At 36.3% G+C, this 24,862-nt stretch overlaps 2 protein-coding genes across 2 annotated transcripts in view; both read right to left on the minus strand.

The window, feature by feature from the left end:
• The window catches only part of LOC129759188 (innexin unc-7-like), a gene marked incomplete at its 3' end in the record, with an annotated part of 41,135 nt that extends 40,187 nt beyond the window's left edge, over positions 1–948 (minus strand). The window contains exon 1 of the mRNA XM_055756595.1: positions 831–948. The remainder of the gene's footprint in view (positions 1–830) is intronic.
• LOC129759187 (uncharacterized) lies at positions 884–24,272 on the minus strand. Its single transcript, XM_055756594.1, has 5 exons — positions 24,229–24,272; positions 18,629–19,201; positions 14,614–15,410; positions 13,628–14,545; positions 884–939 (listed from the first exon to the last, which is right to left on the minus strand). Exons 1-5 carry the CDS (start codon positions 24,270–24,272, stop codon positions 884–886), a joined length of 2,388 nt encoding a protein of 795 aa, XP_055612569.1.
• Between the last annotated feature and the right edge of the window lie 590 nt (positions 24,273–24,862).

The raw sequence follows: 24,862 nt of genomic DNA on the forward strand, positions 1-24,862 counted from the left end.
GGAAAAAATCGGACAACATTAGGCACGAAATAAAATTTGCCTGTGCAACTATTGGGCACAGACAAGCTGTTTTAAATGATTTTTTAAATTTTTATGTCACTTTTTTCGAACACTTGTACTTTTGGATCTTGTTGACTAATCCTGTATGAGTGCAATCCTCAAAAAAAATCGAGTGAATTCGGTTAAAATGACTATGATACAGCATAAAAAACAAAATCATGTGCTTAGCTGTGCAACGATTGGCAAATTACCCTAGATTCATGCGAAAACCGGAAAAAATGTCGCTGGCAACGATTTGAATGCTTAGAGAGCAGATTTTTGCGTTCTCTTGCAATCTTCCGATAGGCACGATTAGGGTGTCGAAAAACATGTAATTGATGCAGTTTTCATCGCTTTGGGAATTTATGTATGGTATATTGCCTTCACTTTGGTTCATAAATGCTGCACTTGTGAGTTTTATACGATCGTTCTATAGTATATGTATATGAAACGTATTTCAAAGATTTTGAGAAATAAAGCTACAAAAACGTTTGCTGGGTATATAAATCAACGAAGTTGAGAAGGGTTCTTTCATTTTTATGTTAACTCTTCATTTCGTGATTTTTTGTTTTTACTTGAAAAATCTTTCTAAACAGTTGAAAATAATGTGTACTTAAAAAATAATGAAAATAATACGATTTTTGCCTTTTTTCAATACATTATCTGTTGTGAACTTGTTACAATATGAAACAAAGGATTAAGTGGAGATTTCACCTTCTGGCACAGATCTATTATGAAAAGTCCGATGCTCAATAAAAAAATAAGATAAAACTTCGTTGACATTCACTCACATCCAGCCTTAGTATGGGTTTAACGCGTTTTAACGCCATAACGTATCATGCCACTATATACTGATCGCACGTTTCAACGCTTTTCGGCCCATCATGTTGCAGTCAGGATCTGTAATAAAAGAAAATAACAACGATTAATGTTTCTAATCGATATTGCTATCTGTTGATCAAAAAAAATTTGATTGAAACTACATATCTATCTGTGGTATTTCAGAAATAAACTGTTACATCTTGTTGTCAATTATGTTTTCAAAGCCATGACTATAAAGAAAGGCTGCAGCAATGTTAATATTTCTCGGAGGTTGACTTCAGCAAGAGTTTCTGAATATCTTATTTTTCTTTTCATTATCGCACATTTATTGAATATTTACATGAAAGTTGGTAAAAATTGAATGCATGTGTTTGTATTCAGATATCCTCAACGAGCGTCATGACCGTCATAACAAAATCGATTGGCCTTAAATCTAATTCCGTACTTGCTTGGTCTATTAACGCATTCGTTTTTCATTTGCTTTGCCCATTGAGCCAGAAATGTGCTCTCTTGTTGAAATCTTTGAGTGCACATGGTTGAAAATTTTGCATATACAACACACTTGGCGTGTTATAAGTTCCAGCTCAGACAAGCAATTTGGTCGAACGATTTCAGTTCATTCAAGAATAGTAAACACGCCGTCTATAAATATGCTAACAGTCATTAGAGTATCTAAGTAAGAGCACGGTATGGAAAATGTCATCTCGATTGAAGACGAGATAACCGATTACAAGTAAAAGTTTTATTCGTGGAATACCAAAAAAAACATTTTTTATACTTCTTTTAAAACGGAATGAATGAGCAAATAACAAAAATAAGTGCAAAACTATAGGGGACCGTAAGGGGTGGCTAAAAAGTAAGTTTAAAAAAACAGATTTTTACATTTTGTAGATTGGCCTTAAAAACTGGCTTTTTGAAAATTTCAGCTCAGTCGGACTTGATTTAGAGTTGCCTCAATGATAAAAATAACAATATTTAAAAATAACAAAAACTATGGAAATTACAAAAATTCACCAATGGCAGAAATAGCAAAAATTACAACAATTACAAAAATCAAAAAATGACAAAAATGACAAATATAGAAAATTTTAAAAAATACAAAAATTATGCAAATTACAAAAATTAAACCAACGGCATAAATTGCAAAAATTACAACAATTGCAAAAATCACAAAATGACAAAAATGACTTAAATTTAAAACTCAACAATTACAAAAAATATTTAAAATACAAAATTTACATGAGATACAAAAATTTAAACAATCACAAAAATCACAAAAATCACAAAAATGGCAAAAATTACAATAATGACAAAAATTAACAAAAATAACGAAAATGACAAAAATGCCAAAAATTACAAAAATGACTAAAATGACAAATATGATAAAAATCACAAAAAGACAAAAATGACAAAAATGACAATAATGACAAAAATGACAGAAATGACAGAAATGATAGAAATGATAGAAATGACAAAACTCACAAGAACTACAAAATTGACGAAAATGAAAAAAAAAATTACAAAAATGACAGAACTGACAAAAATGACAGAACTGACAAAAATGACTAAAACGACAAAAATTACAGAAAATTACAAAAATGGCAAAATTGACAAAAATGATCAAAGTGACAAAAATGGCTAAAAATACAAAAATGACAAAAATGACAAAGATAACAAAAATGACAAAATTGACATAAAATGACAAAAATGGCAAAATTGACAAAAATGGTTAAAGTGACAAAAATGACAAGAATGGCAAGAATGACAGAAATGACAATAATGACAAAAATAACAAAAATGACAAGAATCACTAAAATGAGTAAAATGAAAAAAAAGACAATAATGACAAAAATGACAGAAACGACAATAATGACAAAAAGACAAAAATGACAAAAATGACATTAATGACAGAAATTACACAAATCACAAGATCCTACAAAATTGACACAAATGACAAAAATGACAAATTGACAAAATAGGCAAAAAAAAACAAAAACTACAAAATAACTGAAACGATAAAAATGACAAAAATTATAGAAATGACAAAAAATTACAAAAAGGGCAAAATTGACAAAAATGATCAAAGTGACAAAAATGACAAAAAAGCAAAAATGACAAATATGACAAAAATTGCAAAAAATGACAAAAATTACAAAAATTACAAAAATGACAAAAAAATAAAAATAACAAAAATGACAAAAATTACAAAAACGACAAAAATGGAAAAAATGACAAAATGCTATCTAATATATAAAGATGAGTTGGACTATATATGTTTGTTTGTTTGTATGCACCTTATACAAACCCACACCGCTGAACCGATCAGCCTGAAATTTGGTTCAGAGATGTAGTTGAACCAGGGTAAGGTTTTAGTAATAGTTCTGAGCCCCTCCCACCTATGAAAAGGGACCCTCCCATACAACGTTCTATTTTATTCCCACGAACCAAAAGTCATGGCACCCATTTTGACAGCTGATTTTCGTTTCCTTTGGCGGGTTTTTTTTTTCACCATCATTATGGGCCGAGCATTAGCAACGACCATTCAAAGTTCACGTATACTGGAAAGCAAATCAAAGCTTGCTGATCATTGAAAATTTGAAAGGGGGAATTTTGGCGGGTAATTTTATTTCTTCTTCTGTTCTAAGCACGTGATACTGGTAGGAGATATTCGAATGCAATAATGAGCCTACATTTTGGATTGAAAAATACAACTAGCCTGTAAGAAATATATTGAATAGAATTGTAGTGATTTTCAAAGTGCTCCCTACCGCCGCGGGGCTGCTTTGAGAGTCTACATAAATATACAGTGAACTGAACAGTAAACAGTGAATTGACTTCTTCAGCTGAAAGAACCGATTTTCATAAATTCCAGCTTTTATGAACCAACTATTGTCGAATTTTTAGAATCTCTCATAGAGAAAGAAAAAAAAATAATAAGATTCAGAGTTATAAGTTGAAGGCCTCGATTTCAACGCTTTAATAGCCGTCGGGGAGTTTTAACGGGGGATTAAAAAATTGATCGTGTATTATCTTGCAAAACTTTTGGTTCCGTTGGAATCAAATCCATTACATGAAACTTTTATTAATTGAATCTGAGGTTTTCAGTTTTATGCAGTTCTATTTCTGTGGCCAATTTATAACTTTGAGTCAATTTGTTCAATTCTACCATCCAATTTAGATAAAACTTATAGTAGAACCGTTTAGTACTGCGAATTTAAACAAATGAACTTTAAAATTGATCACACTTCACAAGTATTAATGGGATGAATGTCCTAGAATAGGAACATTGAAATGTAACTCACTTATAAAATTAGAATGGTTACTTCGGTTCAGAGGTGGTTTGTTTTCAAAAACTTCAAAAAACTAAATATGGAACTTTCACTTTTAAGACCAAGTACTCATAAAACAGTGTGAAATTAAAAAGCGAAAAAAGTACACAAATAGTTTAAAACATGCAATGTGAGTCTTAAACATGGTTTAACCAGATTCGGATGTTTGTTTAGAAATTTCAAAGTAGATAAAGGTCTAATATATGTACCATTGTACAGGGAGATCAACCGTCTTGAAAAGTGGATTGATATCCGAAAGAGATTTTTATTAGAGGCAGGATGGGAAAGATATCAAAACAATTTGATCATTTGAAGATAACTAATAAAAGTCCAAATCTTTTCAAGCTTCCTAAAAAATGATGGATGAAAAAAATGTTTATTGTGATGAATAAGCTTTCAAGGGAAACTATTTTGTATGTCTTTGATTTTAAAACTCATACCTTTAAGTTTTTCTATAATATGAAAACGATAAACACAGTGAATAATCTCAATAGAAAACTGAACAATAGCTAAAGATGCGCAAAATTGCTTATAATGATATATTTTAATATAAAAATTCTAAAAGTCAAACGACTCATTTTGATTTATGTTTTATGTGAACCCGAGCATAGCCGGGTAAAATAAGCTAGTAAATGATATAAATCATAAAAACTTTAACTTAAATTTTTCGCCCTTATCGGTGAAAAGTGATGTCCTTTTAGTAGAGACATCTAAAGATTATGAAATTTTATAGATGGATAGAAGGTTAGATTAAATGAAAGATGGTGAAAATGAGCGGGTAGAATTTATGTAGAGGCATTATCATCACATATCAAATTTTTGTTCCGCATGAATAAAAAGTTACAAAAACCTGAATGGTCAATACATAGAATTTATGTTCCTCTCTATCGCATTTAATAAAACAATTCCATAACTCTTTATTTAGCATAAGAGTGCCAGAGGAAATACTCGTAAAACCCTTTAAAACTTATTGGAATACTAGAAAGTGCCTAAATATGCAGTTATTTATTTAACCCTCATCCGTCCCAGAAATTTTTACCCGTTACAGTCCCTGAGGTGTCTACTTGACAATCCTGACTTAAACCAATATATCTTTCTTGATTCTCAACTAATTTTTACATAATTTATAGTTTTGGAAACCTCGCAATGTAACTCCAATATGTTTGTCAAACAATATTCAGCTACAATACTACAGTGTTCCGTTATTTAAAGTCTGAGAACAAAAAATCAACAAACGCGGTTTAGAACAAAGACTAGATCAGCTAGGAAATGTTCAAAAAAATAAATTAGTCTTTTAGAAAACTGAATGCAAAAATGAGCCAAATTACATCAACTTTCCAATCCTCTTTTCAAAATTTCTCTGGTGTGGCTTAACAATTTTGACGGTTCATTGATTGAAAAGTACGGTTTTCACACCCCTTTTCTACATTTTTTGTGGTCATGATCATACAAAATTTCAAAAAAATATGTCCTTATGTGCAACTTCAGCTTTCTTGGAGACTGGAATTTTTCTTGAGCATTCTGTAGCTGATCTACACAGTATTTTTTTGGACCATGTTTTTCGGTTTTTATTTCTTAGACTTTGAAAAACGAAAAACTGAAGTGTTGTAGCTGAATATGGACTGAGAAAACATTTTTAAGTTACAATACAAGGTTTCCAAAACTATAAATTTTGTAAAAATCAGTTGGTAAACAAAAGAGATATGGCGGTTTTAAGCGAGGACTGTCAAATTGAAACTCAAGGTCTGTTGAGGAAGTTTTTATCCTAGGCTTTCAGGGTGCGTTCATATAAAATAATGATGCAAATTAAAAATTTCAAGAATTCATTGAGGGTCCCCGAAGAATTTTTTTTATTTGGATACACCAGAATGAAGTTACAAGTTTGGTCCTCAAAGCCAATAGGAAAATAGTAGATTAATGCTTGACTTATCCGTTGATCAGTTTGAAACAAATTGTAGAATGAAATTTTGAGGATTCAAACATTTATAGTGTTTCACTCATTGTATGTGTTTGGTTTTAGAACAAAAAATGTATTAAATCATTCATTTTCCGACCAACTCTGTGGATTGAAAACGAATCAAATGACTCCAAACCAAGTGTTATACGATGCCTCAAGTACTCCAAAAACAAAAACTTAAAAATCATAAAATTCCGATAAATTTCAAATATTACTTTTCAACTTTGATGGGTCATAACTTTTACAATACTCAAAATAACGGCTTCAAACCTATTCAGTTATGTTATTGAATTAGAGTGATATCACTTATCTGGATCAGAAATTGCTTTATTCATTTATAATAAAAATCAAAAATTTGTTTTCTTTATTGCATTCTTTTCATGGTTCATGATTAAATGATCTGTAACAGCAGCTCAACATTCTTATAAATGATTTATCGAAAAATTCCAGCAATCATTTGTTGAATCTTCACATAATTGGTGATATATCACCAATCACCAGTTCCTCCAATCAGATATCAGTAACACTAAACCACCAACTGTGTGAATGTTTATATCTAATATGATAGCTAAATTCTGTTTACTGTACAAATAATAAGAATGATAGTTGTGGTGTATAAATATTAATTTGTCCGCATGAAGTACAAAAAAGCGGTTGCGATGTGACAGGCGCTTTTGGAGGCCGTGGTTGTCAAAAAATCAAGTTAAACTAATTAGAAATTTGGTTGAAAATTAGAAATTCTTTCTTTTTTCTGTACATTTTTTACCCATGTCAAAATAAATGAAAATCACTGAATTTATCTCAATTATGACAATGACAACTATGAACGTAAAAGAAAAACCACCGCTAGCAAATCTCTGCAAGACCACCGGAACACAAGGTAAACAAACATGAAAGATTTTTTCGATTGATGTTCCAAAAATAAAAAAGTGTTGGTGAGAACCTTTGCTTCACAACTACATGCTGCTATCTGCAAAAAGGACTATGAGAGAACGTAACATCTCTATACACAATAATTTTGAATCATAACAAAAAACTTCATGTTCGCATTTCCGATCAAATCCTGACCGACCGCGGTAATATTTAAATTAGGAACATTTGCTCTACATATACAGCGCATGCCCGGCACTCATTGCATGCACGATAAAGAAACGAAATGAATAAGAGCTCTTCTTAGTCACATGTTCGGTGCCTACTATGAACTTTTTCTCTGAGAATATTATCAATCTAAGATCTGACATTCAGTTTATATATACAAGGTTTACCAAAAGTCATAGTCTCATATTCATTTTCGGCTTGAGTTTTAGACATCATACAAAAGAATTCATATGAATGAAAAGATTCAAACAAGGCCAACTTTGATAATTAATCATCCTCCATTGCAGTGCTGGTGGTAAAGACAATGACAAGAGGAAAAATCAACGAGTCCAGTACGATACGAGTATATGTATTTTAGTCTGCTTGAATAAAGCAATGTTTTATAAAGATTTGGGTTCTACTTTGCTCTATCAAAAGTTTCAATAATGCATTTTGTAAAAAACAACATTGAAAAAAGAAGTAAGAAAAAACGGATTTGTTTTTTATCAATTTGTAAACAGCGATTTTTTTATCTTTTGCTAATTTGCTGCAATCACTTTTGATTTCAATGGCTAAACGAATTCCGTAAAGTTGAGGTATCCGACCTGAAATGACGTAGGTATTTAATAGATTTGAACAACTCCTAAGAAAAAACATACAAAATATTAATGTATCACATGGTTGAATAGACACAATTATTTTAAAGCTTTTATTTACATTTTTTTTTCTGTTCATCTATTGAGTGGTAAAAAATGGAACAATCTCTGGTCCCTATAGAATCGCAAACTATTGAACCGATCGACGTAGAATCTGAGGTCACATTTTCAAAGTTAATATAAAGTATTAGAGAAACATGAGATATCAAAGAAAGAAAGAACATAAGCTGTAAACATCTCAAATTTTGCGGATACAAGTTCCTGCCGGTGAGCCGTTGTATCTTTTTCAAGAAAGAATGTGTTCATTTTCAGGTACGAAGATGTAGCAAACCGAATTCAAAAACATGAAATTTGAGCATCTAAGGGTTTTTTTTCGGTTGGAGATGTTTCTATAATAGTTACAAGTACCTAATACTAAAATGGAGGGGGAAAATTAATTTAAAATTTGACACAGCCCACACAATTTTTAAGTAATTTCCATTAAATTTTCTACCCTAACAAATTTTAACAAAGTGGATTGAATTGGTGGATATGTTTTGAAAAAACAAGATGATTTATTGCAGGGGGAGCAACCTTTTGAACCAACGGGCCAGTTTTAATTCTAAATCTTCTCGGCGGGCCGCACATATACATATAAAATAACACTCGTCAATTATTTGCAGAACTGTGTAGATAATAACAAAAAGATCTAACAGGTTAAAAAAATTAAATAGTAATAATTACAAATTTTTAGCAAATTTATTTTCAAAGATCAATGTTAATTATTTCAAATCTTCAAAAAGAAATTTAACATCGTTTTTACAAATCAGCCGAAAATGATAAATACGTAACCAAATCAAAGTCAGGGTTTGTTGGAGAACATTGATTTTTTTTTCTATCAACTATTATTTCTTCGCAAATATTTGTTTTTCCAATCATAGACAAGCTTTCTACGATAACAATATTTTGTTTTTAAACCCGCGCCGCGGTAGCTACCCATTTCCTTCATTCATAAGTCATTTGGAGCAATGTATATCACAGCAATAACTAAAAAACGAAATATATTTTTTTATTTTTGTGGTTCAAATTCACTGACAAAATTTAGGTTTTTTTTTTCCAAAAAATCTGTCCACAGTTGAACTTTGCTCTCGAAGCCCTGATTGTTTTTTGCAATTGGTGACAAAATATTTTTAACATAACATTTAGATTAAATTTGCTGAAATCTTGGGAATAACAAAAATTTCACAGATTTCCAAGCAAATTTATTCAATAAAGAGTTTGGATTCTTTAATGGTAATTTTTTTTAAACACCAGATCATATAAATAAAATTTTAGTTCTACTGGAATGAGATTTCTAATGCTAGTTTAAGAAAATATCTTAACGTTGTTAATATGAATTGTAATTTACCAAGTGAAAAGACAGAATTTGTCAACATTTGGTACAACATCAGAGAAAGTTTTCACAGATTTTTTAGATCAAATACAAAATAACACTATGGGTTTTTTTTGTCAAGAACATAGTTTTTTCGGCAATTTAGATGCAAAGTTTTTAATCAACTACCAACGAAATTAGCGTTTTGTCCAATTCGATAAAATAATAATATTTTCAAAAAAATATCTGCTGAGTTTATTTATCATACAACTTTAACAATGAAAAAAATATTTAAAAAAAATCATCATCATGTGCTCATCAATATTCTTTCGATTTTTTTTATTTGCCTTTGCCGACTTGCCAGCAGTTTTTAAGTTTTAATTTGAAAGCGTTCAAAAAAGTTAGCAAAATTTCATTTTAATTTAGAAAAAAATCCAATATTACGTTTCTGACAATGATATTGCACTAATCCCTTTGAAAGGCATCCAGGATGCAAACAAATATTGGCCATGTTGGTGTTGAAAGAAGAAGAAGAAGAAGGCGATTTGATTTGATTTGAAAGTTTCTTTCCCTTTTGTTCCCCAAAAAAACACTTGCAAAAAAATTCATGTAAGTATATATGGTCTGGCCCCCCTCTTACCCAAAGTTAGGAAAAACTTCATAAGTAAAATGCCTCAATAAAACCATTTATAAATAAAAAAGTATATATGGTCGGGACTCGAAAAGACCGAACTGAACGCCGATAAAAAAAAAATCGAATTGTGATGAATTACCTGCAACATAAATATCCTGAATAACCTGCAACATAAATATCAGAATCATTTTTCCATTGTTTTTTTTTTTGCTATTATAAGCTAAATTCAATGTTGCAGGCAGTGAAAATGATGAAAATGCGTTGCGCCAAACTAAACTAAGAGCCACAATGCTGAGAAGCACTTTTTGGTCAAAAAAATTGAGTTTGTTAAAAAATGAGCAAAATAATTCTATGTGTGTTTTGGGTTTTCGATTTCAAACAGTTGCTCGACGCATTTTTTTTCTCATAAGAGTTTACAATTTCTTGTTTTTCGTCCGGAGACATTCTTATTCTTGTGGCTTTGTCCGAATAAATAAATTTATTTATTTATTTATTATAAATTTATTCATTTATTTATTATAAATCAACGGATCACATATTGATCCAAATGAAAAACTATAGTTTAGGACAATGTACATACAAGCGGTAATCTACGTTAAACTTAAAACTCTAAGAATTTTTCTTCGGAATACATCACGCGAAACGTCAAAGTCGAAGTACCCGGAGTAGCGGTTAAATGTTTTTATAACACCGATTAGAGCTGTGTTGGCCCCATAATTGTTAAGCCGGAGAGGGACAACCCAGTGATTTTTGAAATGAATTTTCCGCTTCGCAGCGAAATAAATCCGGAGCGCAACTGCGAAATAGCAGTTGAAACAAAAATTGCAGCCGGAGTCGCCGGAGTGAACACAACGTTCGAGTGAGTTCCTTGTGATTCATCCGAAAGCTCCGAAAGCGGAAGAAACGCCCCTCGGACATCGTACTAGAGCACGATGCCCGAAGGGTTCATACATGGGATGGGATTCGGATCCGAGCTGCGCAGTAAAAGTTTTTCGTTGTTTTTTTCTATACTTTTCTGCAGAGCCCACTGAAAATAATTGTGATCGCTTGAATTCAATAATAAATTAATATGAAAAATTTTCAAATTGATTCTGACGGTGAATCAAATTTAAAATAAATCTTTTGAAAATTTTAACTGAGTGTGTTTAAGATATTTTTCAAAAGGTTTTTAAAACGATAGAAGATAATAATTAAAAATCTTTTGAAAAATATCTTAAACATACTCTGTTAAATTATTTTTAATACATTTATTGAAAAAGGAGTTTCGGATTCCAACATTTTAAAAGCAAGTAGAAAAAAAGGAGGGAGAATTGAAAAGAAATTTTTTTTAATTTCTTTTCATTTCAATGGCAAAAAATGAAATATAATAAATACATGAATATAACCATTGCCAGGACATAAAAAAAGGAATTTCGGATTAGATACGAACGAATTTTGCTGATTCATTGTCAAATTAACTGCATTTATTTAAATAATCTTTTAATAAAAGTTTAAATATATTCTTAAAAAAATTTTAATTAATAAAAATAATTCATGATTATGTTAAACTCATCTGAAAATGGACAAAAACTTGAATAAATATAAATACAAAAAATAATGTATACATTTATCAATAATCAAAATCGCAAAAACAAGGTAAATCCAGTGATTTCACTGCATCAAATACATAAAGTTATTTTAGGAATCAAAATTTAGATTCAGATCAATTTTCACAAAACTGAGATTCAGATGGATTTCAGATTCAATATTCACAATTAAAACTTAAATTCAGATTTCAGATTCAGATTTCAAATTCCGATCTCAGATTCAGATTTCAGATTCAGATTTCAGATTCAGATTTCAGATTCAGATTTCAGATTCAGATTTCAGATTCAGATTTCAGATTCAGATTTCAGATTCAGATTTCAGATTCAGATTTCAGATTCAGATTTCAGATTCAGATTTCAGATTCAGATTCAGATTTCAGATTCAGACTTCAGATTTCAGATTCAGAGTTCCGATTCAGAATTCAGATTCAGATTTCAGATTCAGATTTCAGATTCAGATTTCAGATTCCAGATTCAGATTTCAGATTCAGATTTCAGATTCAGATTTCAGATTCAGATTTCAGATTCAGATTTCAGATTCAGAGTTCAGATTCAGATTTCAGGTTCAGATTTCAGGTTCAGATTTCAGATTCAGATTTCAGATTCTGATCTCAGATTCTAGATTGAGATTTCAGATTCAGACCACGATATGAAGAATTAAAATTTAAAATTCGATAACAGTAGTTGACAGTACGGAATCCGGAACCTGGTATCTTGGGATAAAAATATGGATTCAGAAATTACTTTTCAAAAGCCTCAAATTTTGAATCTTTATTAGATTTTTTATTTTTGAATCTCTTCTCAACCCAATTCTTTTTTTCTGGGATTTCAAATCAGGTTCTGATTTCAGATTTTTTAGGTTTTTTCTCGTCTTCAAATCTTGTTTAAAATTCAGACTTAAGAATTGAGGTTTTTAACGGATTTGTTTATTTAAACGGACCAGTTTGCAAAAAATCCATAACTGATTTTATTTTGCACTGTTCAAATTTTATTGCTCAACTTTACACTAGTAAAGGCTTGAGAAAAGGATATCAGAATTAGATCAACAGATTTTAAAAATATGTTTTCAGAAAGCTAAGACTAACCCCCGGCTGCCATCACAAAACCATAGAAAATGCAGAAATGAAGATAACGAATTGAAAATTAAAATTCTATACTTCAGAAACAAGAATCTGGAAAACTAAAATCAGCTCTTGGCATTCGGAAATTATATTCTTAGATATGAAATTCCGACCCCGACCCGAAATTCTGAATTAATAAATTGATATTTCTAAGGTTTAAGATGCAGGTTTTATGCACTATTGTTAAGTTAGAAATCAATTTAGGAATAATAAAATGAAATTCAAAGCTCCGAATTCACATTGCATTTTGATTTAATGTGAATGCGGAATTCAGAATATGGGTAAAAAAACAGATTCTTAAGTTACTTACAAAGAAAATCCGTTGTTGGATATGTTCTGGAATTCTGATTTCACTAATCACTTTCAACACTACAACAACAACTTTCACACCTCGTTCAAAAAAAATTTTAACGTACACCCACGACGTCTGTACAGATTCGAAGCACGAATGAAACTGAACTCCTTTCGAACAATATCAACAAAAACAGCCAGCATTGAACAAGCGGGTCGCCCAGTTCCAATACATTGAAAAGCAATTGCGTCAATCCATTTCCATAGGAAAGGAACATAAAGTTTAAAACTGTGTTGGTGCGTGAAGATGGGCCTCGGCAGAAGAAAGACCGAAAATATTCTAAGTTCGGAATCTCAAAGCCCAAAGCCCAAAATCACCCATTTATTCATTTGGAGGCGGAATAATGAACGGGAATGAATTTTTTTCTTGCTGGGAAAGAGCTGCAGATCACGATTCCTCAGAACTCGTGGCCGTACGTTGAGTCGAAGTTCCTCTAACAATGCGGGGCAGTCTATTCTCGATGAAAGCAGATCCGCAACGACCAAGGCTCGTGTGGCGGTCCGGCGGGCTTGCAGCGTGTCGATGTCGATTAGACGACAGCGGCTCTCGTAGCTGGGAAGTCGGAACGGGTCGTGCCAGTTGAGTTGTCGGAGAGCGTATCGCAAAAAACGCCGTTGGATGGTCTCAATACGCTCTGAGCCGTTTTGATAATATGGGCACCAAACAGCCGAGGCATATTCAAGGGTCGATCGAACCAAACTACAATAAAGACTCTTCAAGCAGTAGACATCCTTGGAGTCTTTCGTCATGCGGAAAAGAACACCCAGACATCTGGAGGCTTTGTCGACGATATAGTTAGTGTGAGTCTTGAAATTCAACTTTGTGTCAAGAATCACGCCAAGATCTTTCACTTGTTCGACGCGAGCGATAGCCTCGTTTCCAAGATGATAAATGGCTGATAATGGGAGTCGCTTGCGGGAAAACGAAATTACTGCACATTTACTGCGATTCAAGGGAAGGCAATTTACATCACACCAAGAGGCGAAGAGGTTGAACTGACTCTGTAGGAAGTTTACATCCTCGGGACCGTTGATGCGGCGATACAGTTTCAGGTCATCAACATACGCTAGTTTTGGTCCATCAAGGAGCAACAGCACGCCGTTGAAGTATATCAGGAATATTATTGGTCCTAGATGACTCCCTTGAGGCACTCCGGATTTGGCGGAGAACTGACTAGAAAATGATTCACCTATTCGAACAATGAATTTTCGTCCTACCAGGTAGCTGCGGAACCATTCCAGTAGAGACCCGCAGATACCAATACGATCGAGTTTGGCGATGGCTATGGAATGGTTCACCTTGTCGAAAGCAGCTGACAGATCAGTGTAGATGACGTCGGTTTGAGATCCCATGGCAAAACTGTCTTGCACAGTAGACGTGAATGTCAACAGGTTTGTAGTCGTAGAGCGCTTGGGCATAAATCCATGTTTTTCATTTGAGAAATAGAGCTTGCAATACGAAAAAATGGGTTCCAAAACAACCAGCTCGAACAATTTGGCTATCGCACATAAGGCAGAAATGCCACGATAGTTGTTCACATTTCGTCTGTCCCCTTTTTTGTGCACCGGAAACATATAGGCCTCTTTCCATAAGGATAGGAACGTAGACTGATCGAGTGAAACTTTGAAGATTATTTTTAGATGTATCAGCATATGTGATATATATCGCATATCAAATGAGGGACGTTACAAGCCGCGCTGGTAACTTGGTCCGAGGATATTGAGTTTGAGTCAAATACACTACGGAATTTGTCAGCGAAGAGGCCACAGATTTCAGGTTCCGAAGTCGCTAAATTATCATCCAGAAACATGGAGGGCGGTAGGCCGGATTCTTTCCGCTGGCCCTTGATGTACTGCCAAAATGATTTGGGTTTTGTTTTGAAACCTCGCTGTATCCGAATTAAGTAGCTCTGGTAGCAGCGTGAGCATAGTTTTTTGTAAGCTGAGTTGAGTTTGCAATACTCATTTTTAGCGCGGAGAGTTTTGTGCCTAGTGTAATAACGGAGAGCTTTATTCTTGAGCGTTTTCATTTGTCGCAGTTCTTTCGTTACCCAAGGAGCTCGTAGGTTAGAAACTGATGAGCGTTTCGGTACGTGACGATCGATAACGTAATTGATTATATGGGAAAATTTCATAGCCGCAGCGTTCGGATCGGAAGATTCCAGTTCGGATTCCCAGTCGATAGCATCGAGCGTTTGTGAAACAGCGACGAAATCAGCGTTCTTAAAGTCGAGAAAGAATTGACCACGTTTTTCGATGTGGGCAAAAGCTCTAGGAATATCAAGTGAAAGCAGCAGAGCAGGGTGATGAGGAACAACCTTGACCAAGGGCGTAGGAGCCTCTTCAATCGTAGCCAATTGGGGTCCGTCGCTGATGAAGCAGAGATCGAGCATGCGACCATTTTCATTCTCTATGCTGTTGATCTCGCGGAGAGTTGCCGTGCTTAGAGAGTCGAGAATCGTGTTGGAAGGCACCGTAAACGAAGATCTGGTTGGATCTTACTTACTTACTTAATGATCCCGCGCCGATCCTCCGGTGCATAGGGCCGTGGTAAAAGACCTCCACTGTTGACGATCCGGAGCCAGCGTCTTCACCTGGTCCCAGTCAAGATTCTCGTCGACAGTTCGGATTTCAGCGGCTAGACTTCGCCGCCACGAATTTCTGGGTCTGCCTCTTCTTCGATGACCTTCTGGATTCCAATCTAGCGCCTCTCTGCAAATCTCGTTTTCATCTCTTCGCAGCGTGTGCCCAATCCATCTCCACTTACGTTCCCGAATCTCGATTTCTAGCGCCTTTTGATGACACCGGCGATGTAGTTCCTCATTCGAGATCCAGTTGCCAGGCCACCAAGCGCGGATGATATTCCGCAGGCAGCGGTTTACAAATACTTGCAGTTTTCGCGTCGTTACCGCATATGTGCACCAAGTTTCGCACCCGTACAGCAATACGGATTTGACGTTTGAGTTGAAGATTCGGATTTTTGTTCGTAGAGAGATCTGGCGTGACCGCCAGATGTTTCGGAGACTCGCAAACGCAAATCGGGCCTTTCTGATCCGTGTTTCGATGTCTTTTCTGGTACCACCATCAGGCGTAATCTGGCTACCAAGATACTGGAAGCACTCCACTTTCTCAACTTGTTGCCCAGCTACCAGGAAACAGGAGGGATCTCCTGTGTTGATCTCCATCGACTTGGTCTTTCCGACATTGACTTTGAGACCTGCTGCCTTGGAACTTTCGGTGAGGTCGTCGAGTTTGCTCTGCATATCTGGTTGTGTTTGGGCGAGCAAAACAATATCGTCAGCCAGGTCAAGGTCGTTCAGTTGCTCCATTGTTGAAGGATTCCACGGCAATCCTCGGTTCGGTGCACAGTCAATCGATCCAATCAGAATCTCATCCATTACGATTAGAAAAAGTAGCGGTGATAGAATACATCCTTGTCTCACTCCAGCAGTTACCGGGATTGGTTCGGACAAGACACCGTCGTGCAAGACCTTGCACGAAAATGCCTCATACTGTGCTTCGATGAGATGGACTAGTTTCTCTGGGACCCCTCGTCGCCTTAGAGCCGCCCAGATGTTTTCATGGTTAAGTCGGTCAAATGCTTTTTCGAAATCAACGAACACCAGCAGAAGAGAGTCCTGGAATTCGTTGATTTGTTCCAGTATGATTCGGAGCGTTGTGATGTGGTCCACACATGATCGTCGAGATCGGAATCCAGCTTGTTGCCGTCGGAGTGTGGCGTCTATTTTCTCCTGGATCCTGTTCAGAATCACTTTGCAGAGTACTTTGAGGGTTGTACAGATCAACGTTATGCCTCGCCAGTTACCGCACTCTGTCAGGTCTCCTTTCTTCGGGACCTTTACGAGGATACCCTGCATCCAGTCGGCCGGGAATGTTGCAGTATCCCAGATGTCAGCGAAAAGACGGTGCAACATTTGTGCTGATAGGGCAGGGTCGGCTTTCAGCATTTCAGCAGGGATGCAATCGATCCCAGGTGCTTTGTTGGATTTCATGTTTTTGATTGCCGCTTCTATTTCAGCCAGCGAAGGCGCTTCCGAGTTGACGCCATTTATGCGACTTACTGTTGGCGCTTCGAGCTGCAGATTCTGTTGGCCATCGCTATTCGTGACTCGGAAGAGTTGTTCGAAGTGCTCAGTCCATCGTTTGAGCTGATCTGTTCGATCGGTCAATAACTGACCTGCTCGGTCTTTTAGCGGCATTCTTGCATTAGTCCTTGCACCACTGAGGCGGCGAGAAATGTCATAAAGTAATCGGATATCTCCATTGGCGGCGGCTCTTTCTCCCTCTTCGGCTAGGGAGTTTGTCCAGGCTCTCTTGTCTCGTCTACAAGCTCGTTTAACTGCCTTTTCCAGCTCCGCATATCGTAAGCGGGCGGCTGCTTTGGCTGACCCGGTACATGCCTGCTCAATTCCGACTTTCGCCTTTCTCCGATCATCGACCATCCTCCAAGTTTCATCCGACATCCATTCACTCCTTCTTCCACAAACTTTACCGAGAGTACCATGGCTCGTCGTGATAAAGGCATTCTTGATTCCACACCACTGTTCTTCGACTGTTCCGTCTGTCGGCAGCTCCGAGGCTCGGGATTCTAGCTGTTCAACGTATGCCCTTTTCATCTCTGGATTCTCCAACCGGCGGACGTCGTAACGACACCCGACTTTCTCCTCGCGCCGTTGGACACGTGCAACTCTCAGTCGTATCTCGCCAAGGACGAGGTGATGGTCAGATGCAATGTCTGCGCTTCGCTTGTTGCGGACATCAAGAAGGCTCCTTCTCCATTTTCGGCTGATGCAGATGTGGTCAATTTGATTTTCTGTTCGGCCATCTCGGGATACCCAAGTGACCTTATGTGCTGGTCGATGGGGGAAGAGCGATCCACCGATCACCATGTTGTTGTTGCCACAAAATTCTACAAACAGCTCTCCGTTTTCGCTCATCTGTCCTAGGCCATGGCGCCCCATGATGCGCTCAAGGTCCTGATTGTCGGAGCCAATCTTTGCATTGAAGTCGCCCAAATGGATTTGAATGTCACCCTTCGGAATTCTCTCAACCACGCTGTTCAGTTGACTGTAAAACTGCTCTTTCTCCTGCAAGTCGGCAACGTCAGTTGGCGCATAACACTGGACCATTGTAAGGTTTCTAACCCGTGTTCTAAATCTGGCTACGATTATTCTTTCGTTTATCGGTTCCCATCTAATGAGGGCCGCGTAGGCCTGCGGGCTTAACAGGAAACCAACTCCTCGTTCCCGAGTAGCATGTTCTCCTCGTATGCCAGAGTAAAGCAGGACTTGCCCGGATTGTGTCTTGTGTTCTCCAGTATTAGGCCAACGGACTTCGCTCAGTCCCAGAATTTCAAGCTTGAGGCGGCTAGCCTCTCTAGCAAGTTGTTCCAGTTTGCCTTGTTGGGCAAGGGTTAAAACATTCCAAGTTCCAATTCGTGTCCGTGTTTTCATGCTAAAAGTCGTCGCCAAAGTTCCAGGTCGGTCATTTCTTTCGGATTCCGTAACAATTTCAAATCGGGAGCAGTAGGTTGTTAGCCTAAAGTCCCTATCCCGCGATGGGGCTGCCATCTTGGACATAGCTGGCGGGAGCCGCATTTCATAAATTCAGCCGCTTGCTACAAGACAGACGCTGTTTGAGCCGCCCCTGACCTGGAGAACAGACGCTCGGTTGTTGTTGCACGCCGCCCCTGACCTGGGGAACAGTTGGTTGGATCGGCAAACCAAAAATTGCCTTGCGAGGGAATCCACTTAAGTCCTGGTAGGTTGAAGTCCCCGATGATAACGATGTCGTCTTCAGGAAGTGTGAGAGAACACAATTTAGAAAGGCCGCTGGAAAAGGAATCAGCAAAAGATGCATTTCTAGTACGATCAGGAGGCAGATACACAACCCCAACGTAGAGTTTTTTCGTGCCAAGATCGATACGGGTCCATACGAATTCTTGATCGTTCCATGATTCATCGTAGATGGGGATGGCTGAAAGAGTGGATCGGATAGCAATCAGAACTCCACCACCTGTGGATTTCGTGCTGTTGTTGGGACCTCTATCACAACGGAACACAGTGTAGTCAGAGCTGAAGACTTGACTAGACAGGGTTCTATCGCTCAGCCAGGTTTCTGTTAAAGCGCTAATATCGTAGCAGGAGCATGATGAGGCTAGCAGATAATCGCTAACGCAGGAGTTGATACCACCAACGTTTTGGTAGTAAAGGATGAGATGATCGCTTTTCCCAGCAGGCAGATTGTGTCGTTTCACACTGGAACGGGAAGATCCATCACAAGAAGGAAGGTCAACTCGATATGGATACTTGCCTGAAAGAACAAGCTGGAGCACCCCGTTGCCACAATCGAGCTCAGGGCCGGGACGACTGATGACGCTGGCAGGAATCAGCGCGACTGAGTCGAAGGGCTCAGGGGTCTCCGAAGTGCCTTGTCCGAAGACCTTTATTTGGCCTTAAGTTAACTTAACTTAAGGCTAACTTTTTTGTTAGGGGGTGTTTATGTTTCGAGGCAATCGTTTTCTGTTAAATGTGTGTTTTGGGTTTTCGATTTCAAACAGTTGCTCGACGCGTTAAGAACTGGAAGCTGATAAATTAAATAAAAAATAACGTTTCCTTGGCTGAGGTAGGCCATGACTAATTGGCAGCAGACGTGTTTTATTTCCGCTGCTTCGGTAAAATATTTCGTCATTATTTTTCAATTTAAAAAATAGTGTAACTATTGTTCAGTCGGATGGCCGAATGGGCCAACGTGTCAGTGGTAAAGCTTAGTTCTTTTAGAAATGGGACACTTTCTTTTGCTAATTGCTCATTTACTAGTAATCGGACATTCAAAACTTTTAAAGCATTATGTTGCCTGTAAAAAGTACTATTAGGCCTATTTTTTTCAAAATTTTAAATTAACGCGTTTTTGAGATATTTACGATGCAAGAAAAAATGAAAAAAATAATTTTGCACAGTTTCTTTCAAAATCCATCATTATTATATTGATAGCTGACAAAACCGTTGTTTATTCAAAGAATTACTGTGTGTGAGTGGTGGAAAAGTATGCAAACGCTGTCTGTCCACGAAGTTGAAATCAAGTATTTGATTGAAGCACATGATCGACAACTACGGTTAAGGGGAAGTCAGTGAAGTCAAGTCCCATACCAGTATTTTTAATTTTAAATAAGCGAAAAACTAAGTGTAGATCGCAGAAATGTCCAAAAAAAATCCTTCCGATAAGCCGAAAGTGTTGCCTAGTTATGAGTCATTGAAACCTAACCTCAAACAACAATTTTTTTGCTAGTTCCAGAGCTCGTGAGCTGTGTAGCTGGTAGCAAGGCAATGAGACAGATGATTTCTGATGAATGACCAAACTTATGAAAACCCCTATTGCAAACATATTTAAGCAATCATATACTATGTCTGCTCGTGGCAAGGTCCCTAGCATATTAAAATCTGTATTTCCTGGTTGTTTCGAATGAAATACAATGATTTGCCAAGAATATGCTCCTGTGGAAAAAACAACAATTTTCAAAACAAAAACTTTGGTTCTCGCTGTTTTAAAAAGCCTTAAAACGAGTAATCTTGTAGAGACCTTTCGCAACCTACAATTAAGTAGCTTCCAGTTCTTAACGCGTCGAGCAACTGTTTGAAATCGAAAACCCAAAACACACATTTAACAGAAAACGATTGCCTCGAAACATAAACACCCCCTAACCAACCGATTATACTTTAAGTTCAATCTCATAATGGTTTTACTTCGTTATTGTCAGATTTCGCAAGTGGAAATTCCTTTAAAAACGTTTCAAAGTGGATCAAAAATAATCAAATTTTGTTGATTTGCATACAGCTGTATCCACTAAATTGCCCTCAGCTTCTTTCAAAAGAGAAGTATTGGACCAAAAAGTAGCAGAAATTGATAGACAGGAATGCAGCTATCTAAAATACAGATTAGGCGAAGTATAAGTTTGAAAAACTGATAAAAATCATGACTGAAAAAAGTGTGCGCCGGCCGATGGGAGATACCAAGAATAAAGTAGAGATATTTCTTACAAAAAACGATAAATATTTTTTTTAATTTTCTCATGGATTAAGATTATCTTCATTTCCTCCATAGAAAGTATTTGGATCAAACGAATGGTTTTTGAGATACAGGCATTCTTAACTGTCCCATTTCTAAAAGAACTAAGCTTTAGTTACGTAGGAGAAATGTTGGCTCCCTTGGTGGAATAAATTTATCGATCATCGTTGCCCTCGTCAAGTGCTAGAACAAAATTGGAAACCAGATTGAAGGAAGCATATCTGCCCTCAGTTATCCTGATGCATTGCTTCTGTTTGAAAACATAGAGAAAATATTTTTTTTTTTAATCGAATCCGATCAATTAGAACAACTGCGAAGGAGAACACAATCCAGAAGTCCGACGGAATAAGCTCGGTGTTTCTGTGTGCAATCCTTGAACGAAAATCAAACCTACAATGCACGGATCCGAAGATGTGTCCTAAGACGGTGTCTTATTTGGTGAGATCCAATCTTTCGTACTTTTTTTCATTTAGTGAAGGCGAGTGTGATTTCAATTACTCTGAATCATGTATGAAAAAATCCACATGAGGTGTTTGGCAGGGAACTCCACGCTTCATTCCTCTCCTTGTTCCAGTATCTTTTGCGGTATTTATCACATGGTTGGCCTGGCCGTAGTAATCTTTGCAATGCATGTTTACTTGTCACAGATCAATGAAAAGAAAAATGAAGGACGCATGTATGGTTTGGCTATGTTGGTAAAAAAAGATCATCTTCTAGAAAGAAAATATCTTTTCCGTGGCGGAAAACTTCATTTTGCGGATTTATAGCATTTGTTCAACCAGACTGAACCAAATCCCTTAAATTATAGTGGCGTTCAGTTCGGTCTGGACGAATCTGAATGTGATTTAAATAAAATTGTTCAAAATTGAATTCAAATTCAATATATTATTATTGAAAATCAAGATAAACTTTAAAACATTGAATGCTACACATTAAATTTTTAAAAACATTTGAAGATCTTTTAATTCCTAATATTAATAGCAGATACGACAAAACCTGGAAAATCGAAAAAAATGAAGTTAATTCGAAATATGAGTTACAGAGGTACAACGGAGGTGCATAGTAAGATTTCACTGTTTTTTTTTTAATTAAAATTGTGGAGACAATTTATTTCTATACTCTTAACAAAAACTTAAAATGGAATGTTGGAACACGGTAATTTTTTTGTATATGCTCTCTAACTTTCTCAGTATCTTTTCTACTGAGGCGCACTGCTATAATGTTGGAAATAAAAAGAACATTACCCCATCCCATGTCGTATTCACTGATTCAGCTAGCGTGTTGCTAGCCGTGGAATCCAATGAATCTCGACATCCCTGGATCCACACATTTAACAAAATTGTTCGAGAAAATCCTCACATTCAGTTTTGCTGGGTTTCAAGCCACAGAGGCATATATGGAAATGAACAAGCTGACTTTGCAGCTTAAAACGGGTTCACGCTTGATGTCCATCCTATCCCGACTCTTCAACAGGATATATTTAGAAAGATAAAAAAATTGGAATCATGAATGGTTAAATACTACACAGAACAAACTACGGTAAGTACCCTATTCGCTGACCTCAGCGGCCATTTTGTTCCACAATCTCTTCATCTCTTTTGCATCCCGAGTCTTCCTACCATTATTCTTCATTTTCTGCTTGACAATTGGCCAACATTTTTTCGATAGAGTGGAATTGAGGGCAGTTGGGTTGGTTGATGTCCTTTTCGACAAAATCCACCCTGTTGTCTCGATACCACTGTAGTACCTCTTTGCTGTAGTGGCAGCTTGCCAAATCTGGCGAAAACTTTACTGGTCCTTTATGAGAACTAATGTACGGAAAAAACGTTTTTCAGGCACTCCTCCTTGTACATTTCAGAGTCCATGGTCTTGTTTTTTACAAAAACCGGGGTTTTTCGTCCGCAGCTGCAAATATCTTGCCAGATCAAATACTTCCTTGCAAACTTATCGGCAAAAACGAATTTGAACTTGGCGGGGCTATCACCCCGACCAGTGGCTTTGTAAAATTTTTGGTCAGGAAGCCGCCCAAAATCCATCTTCACGTACGTTTCGTGAGTATGAGGATCCATCCATGAGGATCCATGAGCATACATCCGTCGTACTTCGTTAGAACCTTGTTGTATAACTTCCGGGCCCGTTCTTTGGCTTCTACATTCTTCTTCAATATCCGGTTTGGTTGCTTACTGGCCTTATAAGATCGTATTCCTTTGCGCAGACGAATCCTTCTGACGATGCACCGGTCGGCATTGCATTCCTTGGCGATGTTAGTCCGACTAACCTGGGTTTGCCTTGATCGTTCTCAACACCTTCAAATGCAGTTTCCGATCCTTAGTTCACTTTGACGCTTGGTATAAATCTGCCGATCGATAGTATGCATCTCACAGAAACGCTTAAAAACGCTGCACACGGTCGATTTGGCCATTTTTAACGATTTCGCGATTTTTGAACCCGACCCGACCCGGGTTTTTGACGTGGTTGTCCAAAATTAATTTTCGTCTCGTGGCTTCTATCACGTGTAACTTTTTTGAAACAAAACGAATCGTAATGAAATTTTCAGCACTGATACAGAAAACATTTCCGAACAAAGTACTGTCAAAATATTCCAGATCCAACAACTAGGAGCGCTATGGTATAATAAACAGTGCGTCCAGATTTTGGGTGATCCATGCTTTACGGGAAGGTAAGAAATACCACTCGTCCTTGGAAGTATTTTACTCAATCTAGACGCAAAAAAGTTTCATTTTTTTTTAATATTTGGATGGAGTTATCCATCCAAATAAAAAAAAACAAATTTAATAAAATTTGTAAAATGCAAATAGTTGTAAAAATATATTTAGTTTAAGATCATGGCCCGCAAAGATTTTCCCGAAATTACCATATTCTCAAATTTGATTTTTTTTCAACCATTTGGAAAAAAATGAATCTAACCTTACGGGGCGATTGAAAACTTAGAATTTTTTTTTCACAAAAGTACCGTTGCTTTTTACCAACAATTTTTAATTTTTCACTTTCATCCCAACGCCATTAATCATTCAATTATATTTTTCACTTTCGTTTCAACGGGAATTTGTTGAGAACTATTTTTGTGATGCAACGAACGATAATTAGTAATTTTTGAAGATGTTTCTAGGACATGTGAAAGTTTAAGTATGGTGAAATCCGTTTGCACTTGTCCCGGTGTACCTTAACAATTTTTAAAGTTGTACAGTATTAATTTTACCCATTAAAGGTACTTTCCATCACATACTTGGCAATGTTTTCCATTTGTTCATTGCTAATTTCATACCATTCATTGGTATTAAAAGTGATTTCTACCGTTTTGGAAGCGTTGAGAGTTTCAATCGGACTCTTATCTTCTTTTTGAGGAGTTTGGAAATTCTCAGGAATGAGATCATTCTATTGACTAAATACATTTTATAAAAATTACCGAGCCAAATTCTCAACCTTATCGAAATTATATTTTTACAGAAACTTAAACTAGTCCTAACTTGAATTCTGTTTCTGAAATCTCATAAACTTTGACTATCCAGCACTTGAAATATATCAAATTTTATATTATTTTCTGTTTAACTTCATTAAACAGAAGTATCGTTATCAAATCTTACAAAAAAAATTTTTTTTTAATTTAAAGAAAAGTCCATCTCTATATGAATCAATCGTAGAACCCGTTCCCAATTTCCTAAGTTCATTTTCTTCATTATTTTCAAAAATATTTCGCACTGTTACTAAAGTTATTTCTCAGACATCACTTTTAATAACAAATTATTCTGTTGACTTGTTCATAGAAGTAAGTTTTAAAATTGTTACAATCATTCACGTATTAATCACCATTTCATTAAGAGAAAACTTTTGTA

This window comes from Uranotaenia lowii, unplaced genomic scaffold, assembly GCF_029784155.1.
Source record: "Uranotaenia lowii strain MFRU-FL unplaced genomic scaffold, ASM2978415v1 HiC_scaffold_119, whole genome shotgun sequence".
Taxonomy (NCBI): Eukaryota; Metazoa; Arthropoda; class Insecta; order Diptera; family Culicidae; genus Uranotaenia; species Uranotaenia lowii.

Excerpts from the sequence above, each read along its gene's own strand:
- LOC129759187 (XM_055756594.1), bottom strand. The coding sequence starts at position 24,272 with ATGGAAAACATTGCCAAGTATGTGATGGAAAGTACCTTTAATGG. Across the intron at positions 19,202-24,228 it reads ATGGAAAGTACCTTTAATGG|TGTGAAACGACACAATCTGC; the intron begins GTAAAATTAATA and ends TTCCCGTTCCAG. Across the intron at positions 15,411-18,628 it reads TGTTCCCCAGGTCAGGGGCG|ATCTTCGTTTACGGTGCCTT; the intron begins GCGTGCAACAAC and ends AGATCCAACCAG.